The 12,437-nt window shown below is 51.7% G+C and overlaps 1 protein-coding gene across 3 annotated transcripts in view; it reads left to right on the forward strand.

Moving 5' to 3' along the window:
* Positions 1 to 12,437, forward strand: part of ARSG (arylsulfatase G) — an 86,100-nt gene that overhangs the window by 49,947 nt on the left and 23,716 nt on the right. For all 3 annotated transcript variants that reach the window (XM_077780432.1, XM_077780434.1, XM_077780433.1), the window contains 2 exons: positions 4,913 to 5,109; positions 6,034 to 6,114. In XM_077780432.1, the coding sequence (XP_077636558.1) occupies positions 4,913 to 5,109; positions 6,034 to 6,114 (278 nt within the window). The remainder of the gene's footprint in view (positions 1 to 4,912; positions 5,110 to 6,033; positions 6,115 to 12,437) is intronic.

Consider the following 12,437-nt stretch of genomic DNA (forward strand, 5'->3'; position numbering starts at 1 on the left):
ATCTGCTTCTAGCCCCTCTCCTGTGTGAATGCTCCAGTGATGACAGAGCCAGGGAAAGAATGAGCTAACAGGTAGCTGGGCAGGGGGGCCTGGGGTCTTGATCTCTGTAGCTGCTCCCCGGTGGCCACCAGCACGCCTACCTGTAGACCCCACCCCACAGGCTTCGCCACCCCGAGGCTCTCCTGCCTCACCCCGAAGGCGGCTTGGTCTCCCGGTTACACCATCCTACAGCACCCTGCGTGTCGTCCTCCATCCCTCCTGCTAATGTGTAAATGATTACCGGATTCATTTTTTAGTTGCGTTTTCCTCGCCTGTTAATCAGATGTTAAGCTTTAAGGAGGTGGCAATCCTATCAGTCATGCTGCTTGCTCTGTCCCCCGTGCCTGGGGTCTAGTTAGAGCTCAGCAAGTATTCATCGAATTCATGAATGATGAGGGAGGGACTTTATCTTGCCCTGACGACGTGCCCGGCGGTGCGCTAGGGACACAAACATGAGCTAGATCTGTCCTGGCTTTTCAGTAGCTCCCAGGCGAGTGGGGAAACGGATCTGTGGGAAGCTGGCTTTGGCACAGGTTGTATTTCGGGTGCTATGTGTACGGTGAAGGGGGGGGAGGGAGACAGGAAGCCATCCAGGACCTGGGAGCAGAGGAGGTGTGTTGGTGGCTTTTGAGCTGAATCTTAAGAATTGACTAAGTGTTTGGAGGCAAAATACCAGGGAGGTTACCGCCAGGAGGGGGACAGCCTGACCCCGGCACGGGAAGGCAGAAGGTGGCGCGGGGGAGGAGCCGGCATGTATAGAAAGAGTCCAAGCAGGAAGGAGGGTAAGGCTGATAGGGACCCAGGTTGGGACGGAGCCTGGATTGCCTACTGCGGCTCCGCGTGCCTTCCCAGAGCCTGGGAGGCGCGGGGACTGGCCCCGCCATGACCCAGGAGCCCAGGACATCTGCTTTTTCCTTTTTTCCAGCGAAGAGCTCTGCCTGCTTTTTAAAACACCCAAATCAAGGGGCGCCTGGGTGGCTTAGTCGGTTGGGCGTCCGACTTTNCTGCGCACCTCTGAAGTAGGGAACTGGGTTCAAGTCTGGGTCTGAGAAAACTGTCGGTAACACTAAGGCCCAGAGAAAGACGGAGAAATGCGGGAGCAAGTCCAGGCCGAGGGAGACCCCTTGTCCAGAGCTGGAAACCAACCAGGCGGCTGCCTGATCTCCCTGGTTCCACCAGTGAGGCTGGTCCTCTGGGCGGGCACCCACTGGGCTCCTGTCACGGGAGGTGGGTGCCCCTCACCTGTCACTTTCTATTTCAGACCAGATGATTTTCTCTGGATTTGGCTGTCCTGGTGTTTTTTATTTTTTTTTAAGTTTATTTATTTATTTATATTTAGAGAGAGAGTGTGTGAGCAGGAGAGAGAGAGAGAGAGAGAGAGAGAGGCTCCAAGCTCATCGCAAAGCCCCATGCGGGGCTCAATCCCACAACCAGGTCATGAGGTCATGACCTGAGCCGATATCGAGCCAGACGGTCAACTGACTGAATCCCCCAGGTGCCCCTGGCTGTCTTGGGCTTTAATCTTTAGCGCATCTCCATGCCCTGCTTCGTCCTGTCTCTCCTGGAATGTCCTGTCTGACATCTTACCTTTTTTTTTTTCCTTCTCTGCTCACCACTCCACCCATTCTGCCACACAAATAATTTCCCTTCAGAAATCTCTGAGAACAGAGACCAACAAATGGTGGGGGGGATCATCCTAAATGCCACATCCCAGACATCACCTCTTTTGATAGATGTGAACAAGTTCTTCTAGCCTCATTCTGCGTGCTAAGGCATAAACATATATATAGTTAAACAAAAATGAAATATACTGTCTTATAAAGCACATTTCTTTTTTGGAAAGCAGCTGACCTCCTTCACTTTTTATTTTTTATGCAGCGCAGAGCATACGGAAGAGGGGGCTTAGGGGGCACACGCCCCAGAGAGCCAGTTTTGTGTGGCTTCTGCCAGACGCTAACTTTGAATTCCTGCATGGCATCAGGGTGCAAGGAGGGAGCTGTATCCCTGGACACCATGCATCATGTGTTATTCAGAATTATCAATGAAAAGACTACCGTTTATTAAATGCTTACCACAGGCAGCTAATAATCACGGCTTTATCAGAGAGGTATAATCATCCTCATTGTATAGATGAAAGAGGTTAATTGCCCAGGGTCCCACAGCCGTGAAATAAAAATTCCAGGGATTTGGATGCACGTCTCCGTCTGTCTATGCTGCCTTGTCTATGAATTACACACATCTGTCAGCCACTGGCCTGGGCCGCTAAGGGGACTTGGATAATGGGCAGGAGTCTGGGGCGTCCTGATGGGAATGGGGCAGAGTGTGGGCAGCGGAACCCCGCCAGCCCACACCAGCCCACACGTACGGTGAGCTGGTAAACGTGTAACAACCGGCACTCTGGGGAAGAAGCCCCGATTTGGAACATTTGCCCATTTCTGTAGTGTGAAAGCTCTCACCGTGACTAATTTCAGGCCACCAGCAAGACGTCACTGAATGTGGAGTTGGAAAGAGATGTGCAGGAGGAGAACATCGTCACACGGATCCAACAGACACTCTCAGTGTAACATGGAGTAGAGTGATGGGGATGTGATAAACCATAAGGCTGTATTGCCTTTGTTTTTCATATAATTTATTTGATTGTAAGTTTGTCTCATTTAATTTTTAACGATGGCCGTGTTCAACAACCGGCTTCAAAATTCCTGAAATTGGAAACAGCTCTGTCCAACTTGCCACTGCCTACGGTAGCTACCTGTTAGAAAAAGGCGCCCCCTCTGGGTGGGTGCTGATCTCTGCCAGCGCACGTAGGTTGGCCAGTGGATTGTGGGCTTGAATTAGGCATCGATTCATTCTCTCAGCAGGATGTCCTGGTGCAGGACGCAACCTATACAACTGTACATTATTGTCCATGGGAGAGCCGGCAACAGACATCAGACAGCGCTATCCTATAGAACTCTCCCCAAGGATGAAAATGTTCTCTATCTGTGCCATCCAAGATGGTAGCCAAGCAGCCACTTGTGGCTACTTGACATTTGAGATACTCAGCTAGGGCAACTGAAACACTGAATTAAATATATAATATATACCATGTAATATATATATATATATATATAATTTTATATATGTATATGAAGTGGGAAATATGCATAACATAGAATTTACCTTTCTAAGTATATAGTTTGGTGGTGGCTTTATATACATTCACATTATTGTGCATCTATTACCACGGTCCATGTCCAAAATTATTTTCAGCATCTCAGACTGAAACTCTGTGCTCATTAAACACCAACTCCCTATTTTCCCCGTCCCTCCAGTCCCTGGGACCCACCATCCTACTTTCTGTCTCTATGAAGTTCACTACTCTAGGTAGCTTCTGTAGATGGAATATAGTATTTGCCCTTTGGCGACTGGCTTCTTTCACTTAACAGGGTCTTCAAGGCTCATTTGTGTGCTAGCAGGTGAGACACGGAATTCTTAAGTTTTTTCTTTTTCATTTAAATTCTAGTTAATCAGCGCTCATCACAAGCGCCCTCCTTAGTACCCATCACCCGTCTAGCCCATCCCCCACCCACTCAGTGCTTAATTTTATTTAATTTTCATTCCTTGGATCCTAAAAAGCCACACATGATGCCCATGACCGTTGCATTGGAGAGCGCCACCCTGGAAATGTTGTGGAGAAACTGTTAATTAAAATCAGGAGAGACCCCTGTCGTGAGACCTGTGTCCTGAGTTTTATGCCCGTCAAAGAGAGGAGGACAGGCAATGTCCCAGCTCCTGCCACGCCCCGTCCCTCCGCTGGAGATTTGCTCCCCTTCCCCCTTCCCAGGGTCCCGGATGCAGGGGGCTCCGCAGGGCAAGGTTTGAAGCAGAGCTGGGGGCGTTCAGAGGACCTGATGAGGGATGTTGTAAATCAGGATCCGTAAAAATAGTAAGGAGCAACTTGAAAATCAAATCTCTGGGGGAGGGAGCTGGTGTAAAAAGAACCATGCTTCTATCACGGCTCTGTATGAACTTGACTGAGCTATCCCCTAGCTCTTACTGTGTCCCCTGGAAGACACCCTCCCCCATACCCTCCCCCACAGGCGCCATCCGTGGGAGGGGGCTCCAGGGAGGTCCTTGCTGCTCTAGGCAGTGGTGAGGCTGCGATTCTGCAGCCGCCTGGATCCGGATCTTAGCCTGGGAATGGGGGTGGGGGCTAGACAGGAAGCAGAAATCACCCGGGTCCCTCCCCACCCAGGAGGGGAATCCCACCCAGGGTTAGAATAGGGGCAGCCAGCGCCTGGGCCTCTGACGGATCCTTGATCTAGATGTTCCGCCATGGTCATGTGCGTCCTTGGAATGGCCTGTGGTCAACTTGAGTCATCCATTCATCTCTTAGGAAGGGCCAAGGCTGGGAATGGATGTGACGCCCGGATACTGCAAAAGGGCAGATACAATTTTAAAATATGTTTGCACTGGGTTTTAAAGCGCGGCGGTTAAGAGCAAGCACTTTGCCGTCAGCCAAATGCGAGTTTGAATCCAGACTCTATCACTTACGAAGTAGGGAACCTTGGACAAGTCCTGTCTCCCTAAGCCTCTGATGCTTCATCTGGGAAATGGACCCTGAGGGTTAGGATGAGGGCAAACGAGTCCCATTTAACAGGCTCTCAGTAAATGTTAAAGAGAAGTAACGATTATTACGATAACTCCCACTTTTTAATCGGCTAACCAGATTATCTCCACATTCCCTTGGAAGGTTGTAGAGTGATGCGTACTGCCTGAGCACCTGGGGCAGAAGGAGTTCTGGCCTTTTCTCTGAGGCGAGGGAGAGCCATGGAGATGCTCAACAGGCCAACAAAGCCTTTTGGAGAATTACCTCTTGGCTTTCCCGTTTCAGTGCCAGCGGAAGGCCCTTCTTTCTGTACGTGGGCCTGGCTCACATGCACGTACCCTTATCCGGGACACGGCTCTCCACAGACCCACGGGGCCGAGGGCCGTATGGTGCAGATCTCCGAGAGATGGACAACCTGGTGGGCCAGATCAAGGACAAAGTTGACCGCACAGCGAAAGAAAACACATTCCTCTGGTTTACAGGTGAAGTAGTAAAAACCCAGCCAGCTCGTGGAGATCTACTCGATAACCCTGCTCACACCCCCATGAAGAGCAGAGTCTGGGCCTCGTGATCCTCTTTCACAGGGCAGGGGGCTTGCTTTGAACTTGGCCTCTGCTAGGGTTTGTTGGCCTGAGTGCTGAGCGCCTGTCCTCTGGGGCCTCCAAGGCTGAGCCTCTGGAAAGGCTTGAGCAGAGAGCAGGTACCCTGCTGGCCTCTCCTGTGTTGGCTGAGGGCCCTCTGGGTGACGCTCTTAACTGTTCATGAGTGACTTTGGCATTGCTGACGATGTGCATGGTCCTCGGGTGTTCTAAGGGTCCCTCCTCACCATCTTCCCAGCCCCAAAGCCTCCAGTTGCCACTGGTCCCCAGGTCACACCTTTTGGCTGAGTGGGCCAAACTAGTGAGCAATTTAAAGGGTCTACACAGGCATATCGGGTCGCAGGTGGCAGTCTGGAACGGGATGAATCTGTTGAATCTGTTACTGTTGGGAAAGGCACTGTAACATCTCTAAGCCTGCTTCCTAAGAGCTGAACTGAGCTCACAATGGCATCTACTGCAAAGTGTGTTGGCTGCTCCTGAGATGATGTAGGTCAGGCGCTGGGGGCATCAGCGGCATTCAGCGCATAGCTGTGGAGCTGAGAACGATCCTAAAACTTTATGGAAAGGGACAAGCATCTGAGCCAAGAACCCCACCCTGGGGCTTGCTTGGGGCGGGGAAAGCCCACCTCCCGGAAGGCCTCATATAACTGGACAGTTTGGCAAGGGCAGGAATCATAATTGTTTTTATAGGTCTGCCTCCTACCCAGTCCGCCTACGCTGCACCGGCCTATGGGACCTGGGAGGGAGAATGGGCAAAAGAATCTAGAAGCTTATCAATGGCTCCGTGTTGCTTCTTTTGGTTTCCAGGAGACAACGGCCCGTGGGCTCAGAAGTGTGAGCTGGCAGGGAGCGTGGGTCCCTTCACTGGATCGTGGCAGACGCGTCAAGGTAGGGGCTCTGCTGGGCTTGGTGTGTCCCGACGTGGGTGCTGGGCCGAGGCCAAGCCGTGTGCTTCTGTCTCTGGGAGACCGGCTCACATGCAGGCCTGCTGGCCATTGTTAGAATGTTCTGGCTGCAGACAGGTTGCTCACCAGCCACCAGCTCCCAGGGGAGAAATAAACTGGGAAGTAGTTCAGCCTCGACCACCCCTTTCTCTCTTCCCTACCCCCACCCCTGGGACTCCCTCAGGAGACCTGCCATGGACCTTCCAGCAAGTACCCTTCACCTTGATTTTCATCCCACTGCCCTTGCAGACTTTGACCTTCTTCTTCCTTTCTTTTCTTTCCTGTTCATTTTTTTTTCAGTCATCCCTCCCTCCCTCGACCCATCAATTCATTTCATTCATTCAGGAAACATTCTGGGACTAAATACACAAGGATTTCATATATGTTCTCCCTAAACCTTATCTTGTTGAAAGGTAGGTAGTCACACCTCTGTTCACAGATGAAGGAGAGGCTCAGGGAAGCCAAATAGCTTGCCCAAGGCCACAGCTTGTGAGGGTGGAACCCGCTACCCACGTTCAAGTTGGTGGTCTCCCCACCGCGTAACGCTGCCTCCCTCAGCCCCGGCTTAGTGCCCACGTGTTCTGGGAAACGCCCCCCAATGACCTCAGTTTATTATTATTATTTGTTGTTGTTGCTGTTGTTTTTACAAATAGTTTATGTCATTTTTTTTCCCCCAAGGACCTCAGTTTCTAAGACAACCCAGGGCTGGGTCAATTGGGTGGTGAGGACCACAGGCTTGGAGAATATGCCCATCGGTGCCTCAGTTCCTCCTCTTAAAGGAATCATTAGCCAATGCACAATGATGTATGTGAGGGGATGCTCGGTGCATAGTTGTTCATTTTTTTTTTAAGTTTATTTATTATTTACAGAGTGTGTGTGTGTGTGTGTGTGTGTGTGTGTGAAAGTGGGAGAGGGCCGGGGAGAAGGACAGAAGATCCCAAGCAGATTCTGTGCTGACAGCAGACAGCCTGATGCAGGACTCGAACTCACAGACTGTGAGATCGTGACCGGAGCTGAAGTTGGATGCTCAACCAAATGAGCCACCGGGGTGCCCTGTGTAGGTTTTTTTTTTTTAAGAGTTGGGCTTTACCTAACTGGCCAGCAAGAGTGGGATGCTTAAGAAGATAGGCGCATTTTAAGAAATACTAAGTAACCACTGAAATGATACATATTATTGACCTGGAAGCATTTACCTTAAATACTTTTCAGTGAGGGGCGCCTGAGTGGCTCAGTCAGTTGAGTGTCCGACTTCGGCTCAGGTCATGATCTCACAGTTCNAATTTAAAAAATACTTTTCAGTGAGTATTACAGGTTACAAAGCAGTAGGCAAAGTATGATTTTTATTATGTCAAAATAAGCCTACCAATTTTCAGAAAAATCTTTTTTAAAAATGTTTATTTATTTATTTTGAGAGAGAGAATGTGAACAGGGGAGGGGGCAGAGAGAGAAAGGAAGAGAGAGAATCCCAAGCAAGCCCTGTAGTGTCAGCACAGAGCCCAACGTGGGGCTTGAACTCACGAAATGGAAGATCATGACCTGAGCCGAAATCAAGACTCAGATGCTCAACCGACTGAGCCACCCAGGTGCTCCTAATTCTCAGACCAAAAGTAACAAACGATTAAGAGTAATAATCTCTAGGTAGGGGAGAGAGGGTTCAAGTGTGGTTTTTTTTCTCACAGCAAACTGATCTTAAATTTTTTTTAATGTTTTATTTATTTCTGAGAGAGAGAGAGAGAGAGAGAGAGACAGTGTAAGCAGGGGAGGGTCAGAGAGAGAGGGAGACACAGAATCCAAAGACAGGCTCCAGGCTCTGAGCTGTCAGCACAGAGCCCGATGCACGGCTTGAACCCATGAACCGCGAGATCATGACCTGAGCCGAAGTTGGATGCTTAACTAACTGAGCCACCCAGGTGCCCCCAAACTGGTCTTAATTTGTGTCCTAAAAATTTTAAATAAATTTTTCAGAAGGTGCTTGCTTCCAAGGGGCTCGGGGGTGGGTTTGGGGAGATTATGCCCCAGGCAAGAGTTCTATCTATGCTGTCTGGCTCCTGGGCTAAGCCTCTGGTGTCTCCAGGTCAGAGGGCACAAACTGCTTTTCTTATTAGTCTGGCAGAATATTTGTAGTTACCTAGAAACTAGAACATTGTGCATCTTGCGACCAGTGGCAAATCTTTCATTTTTATTTGTCACCTTTACCCTGCTATCTGCCCCATCAGATCCCTCAAGAACTTCACAAGTGAGTGGCTTGTGGCCGAGGACTGTGGCTGGGTCTCCTGCCTGGGGATTCGAGTTGGGGTGTTAGGAGAATAGGTGCCATCTCCCCGCAACCTGTCAGTGGCCAGTCTGTTTCATCTTTCAGGATGTGGTTTCTCTCCCTACCTAGCAATCTCTTTGACTGGTCTGGTTCAGGAATGCTGTCTGAAGAAATGGGCAGAGAAAGGTACCAGGACTGGAGGCGGGTGTACACGCGCCTGATGCCTACAACAGTAGCCTAGAGGCATACACTGGGAGCCGGGAGTGGTTTCTGCACTAGCTGATTATATCTCCTCTCCTTACCTGGGGGACCCTCAGACCAGGCGACCAGCTTCAACACTCAGTTAGAAAGCATGGAAGAGCCTGGAATCTGAACTCTCCAAGGTACAAGTCCAGAAGGCAAGGAGACCTTGGATGGGTTGGATAAGCTGTGCTGCTAAGTGGCTCCTCTGTAGAGAGCTCTCTGTTGCCAAAGAAGATGGCCTCTGATCTCTTAGCTGAAGACCTGCCTTACCTTGTCTCTCTCCCCTTTATGAGACCGTCTGGAAAGAGCGAAGTAGGGCTAGTTATGGGGAAGGGGTCCCTCCTCTTTGAGGGAAGCACCTCACCCTGGGAGAAACACAATTACCAGCTGGGCAACTTCCATTCTTCCTTTCCTTCCTTTCTCCTATGGGCATTTGTTGAGCACCTATTATGTGCCAGGAAGTGGCTCAGTGCTGGACACAACACTTAAAGCCCCTGGCTCTAAGGAGTGACCGTCGAGGGCAGTGTTTCTAAGATTTTAATGTGCAGGGAGTCCCCTGGGGACCCCGCGGCTCTGACTCAGTAAGTCTGGGATGGCCACTGAGACGTTGCATTTCTAACGGGCCCCGAGTCGATGCCGGCGAGGCTGGTCCAGAGGTCACACTCTGAGAACCACCATGCTAGACTATCCACAGGGAGACCGCAGGAGTCGAGAACTTTCAGGTTGGACCCATGGAACTCGTTAGCGGTGCGAATGCTAGGACCTCACCGCCCCAGACCTACTAAATCAGAAACTCTGGTGACAGATCCCGGCGATCTGTGTTTCCCCCTGTCCTTCAGGCAAGTTTTTGGATGCAGGTTAATAACAATTTGAGCCCCACTTCTTGGGGGCTAGCCTGTCTCATACACCAGACACACCGGCCACACTTCAAGGGCTCAGAAGCCACCTGTAGCGGATGGCCCCCGTATCGGGCATTTCTGTCATTGGCGGCATTTCCACTGACGGTGCCCGGAGGTTGCGCTTACGCATGAGATTGTAATACTGGGCAAGAACCCTGTGATCAAGGGGAGTTCAAGGGCATCTCACCCACACGGGAGGGGGACAGGAAGACTTCCCCGAGTGGTTTCAGTTTTGAAGAATGAGTAGGCCACGACTCTGGGTTTGCAGGGGAGGGAGCTTGGAGCGGCCCGGGCAGGGCGGGCGGACCTCAGAGCAGGAGCTGCCCAGCAGCTGTGTGTGCACCTGCGCTTGTGGAAGCAGATAAAGTTGGGGGAGGAAAGGCTGAAGGGAGAGCCTGGGCCAGCGGTCAAGGGTCTTTTGTTTGAGGCAAACCGTCTTGGCCTTCATTCTAAAGAAATGTGGGCCTGTGGAAAGTTTTCATGAGGGCAGGCGACATCATTTGACACTTTATTCTTTTTTTTTTTTAATTTTTTTAAATGTTTTATTGATTTCTAAGAGAGAGAGCGAGAGAGAGAGCATGAGCAGGGGAGGGTCAGAGAGAGAGGGAGTCACAGACTGAAACAGGCTCCAGGCTCTGAGCTGGCAGTCAGCACAGAGCCCGACGCGGGGCTTGAACCCACGAACCGCGAGATCATGACCTAAGCGAAAGTCGGACGCTTAACCGACTAAGCCACCCAGGCGCCCCACATTCGACTTTTTAAACTGAAGTGAGGGGTGCCTGGGTGGCTCGGTCGGTTGGGCGTCCGACTCTAGGCCATGATCTTGGGGCTCATGGGCTCGAGGCCCGTGTCGGGCTCTGTGCTGACCGCGTGGAGCCTGCCTGGGATTCTCTCTCTCTCTCTCTCTCTGTCTCTCTCTCTCTCCCTCTCTTTCTTCCCTTTCAGCGCGCTCTCTCTCTCTCTTTCAAAATGAAGGAGTACACTTTAAAAACATACCTTGAAGTGAGATTCTGTAACATGACATCGGCCATTCTGATGTGTACCATTCAGTGGCAGGGAGCACCCTCGTCCCCACATCTACTCTTCCCAGCACCTCATTCAATTTTAAAAGACCCCCCTCTTACGTCAGTGAGGCTGAGGGCAGAGAAGGGGCAAGGCTAGGCTCATTTCCACCGAGCCCCGGGTGACGAATGGGAAACGCAAGTGACAAAATCCCCAGGAATATTCCTGCGTTCCCAGAATGCCAGGGTAGGAGCACACCCCAGCCATCTTCATTCCAACCACCCTGTGGGCGGAACAAGGAAACTGAGGCGGGGCAGGGCGGAGGGCATTCCGAGGCTGGCCGTTGGTCATGGGGGGCCACGTCATTTGACCTCCACCAGCTCATTACTCAACCCGCACGATGGTGGCTACTACGCCGTGTTGGACCCGGCAGCTGCTCAGCCATCTGGAAGCTCCTAGGCTGAGTCTTTGGACCCCATGCTCGTCAAGGAAAATGTCTTCAGCCTCTGGAACAGTGTGAATCTTTCTAAATCTGCGGGAGGCACAGTGGGGAGGTGGAGAGAGCTAAAGGCTTTGGAAGCCCAGATGGGGCTCGAATCTCCATGCAGCTTATGAATCGGTGCCCCCCTGCGGCCGCTCCCTTGGAAAACCTGGTTTCCCCCCCCCGAAGGTGGNCTGCTCACGCTGTCTCTCTCTCTCTCTCTCTCAGAAATAAATAAAACAAAAAAAATAATTTAAAATATACTTTTCAGTGAGTATTATAGGTTACAAAGCAGTAGGCAAAGTATGATTTTTATTATGTCAAAATAAGCCTACCAATTTTCNAGGGTCAGGGGGGTACCACCCACAAGGCACCCAGCCTTGTGATGTCTCCTACTAACCCTCATGATTCTCCAGTTCTTTGTTTCCAGCCGAAACAGACCGGGGCGGGGGGGTTACCCCACAAAGAGAATGGGAAGGCGATGGGAAAATGTCCGGAACAAGGCTTTCCTACCAAACACTGTGGCCAGTTTAAGTAACACATGGATAACTTTCCAAGTGTTCTGAGCCTTGGTCTTGGGAAGCTGGATTTCAGTCTTCAAGAGGACGTCTTCTTTTGGGGGTCGAGGCATACAAGTGCAGCTTACTGTGGTACCCGGGGCGCACAGCCGTCAAATTTGTGGTGGGGTGGGGGCCAGATGCCATTCTCTTCTTTTCTCAGGAAAGCCTGCAGGTGAACTTTGCACAGGGGTAAGCACTTCCCCTTCCTCATGCTCCAAACCAGCTTCCCGTCAACTATTCCAAAACCTTCCTTCTCCTCTCTGCCCAGAGCGCTTGCTGGGGACTCCGGGAAGTCAGGCAGAGCCCCGCGTGGAAGGGGCGAGGCAAGGGGGCTCCGGTCACGGCAGGGAGGCTGGGGGTCCCTCTGGGCCACCTGCTCGTCCTCATCCGGGCTCCTTTTCAGTGGGATGCCTGCACACCCCGCTGTAAGGGGGCCAGTCTTGAGAGCAGATGAGAGAAGGCAGTCAATGTTTTCGCAACAGAGCAGGACAAACAGTACCCAGAGCCCTGCTTCTTTCTCCCCGCAGCCAGCCCGCTACGTCAGGCCACGCGCTGCCTTCCCCTGTTCCCGGGGCCCCAGGCCCCCCTCCTTGGCTTCCCTTTCCTTTCCTGGCCAAGCCGCCTTGCTCAGCTGATCGGATGAGACAGCGTCTCCTGGAGCCATCTCTTCACCCTGTGCAGGAGTGAGGGCGCTCCCCTGGGCTTGGCCTGCACCCTGCAGGGGTGAGGAGAAGAAACTGAACCGGGCGGGTGTGGGGGAAGCTGGGGGCAGAGCAGAGCGCCCCTGCTTTCTCCCGAACAAAGAGGGCCTGAGGTGCGTGCCCTTCC

Source organism: Crocuta crocuta, unplaced genomic scaffold (genome assembly GCF_008692635.1).
Source record: "Crocuta crocuta isolate KB4526 unplaced genomic scaffold, BGI_CrCroc_1.0 scaffold288, whole genome shotgun sequence".
Lineage (NCBI taxonomy): Eukaryota > Metazoa > Chordata > Mammalia > Carnivora > Hyaenidae > Crocuta > Crocuta crocuta.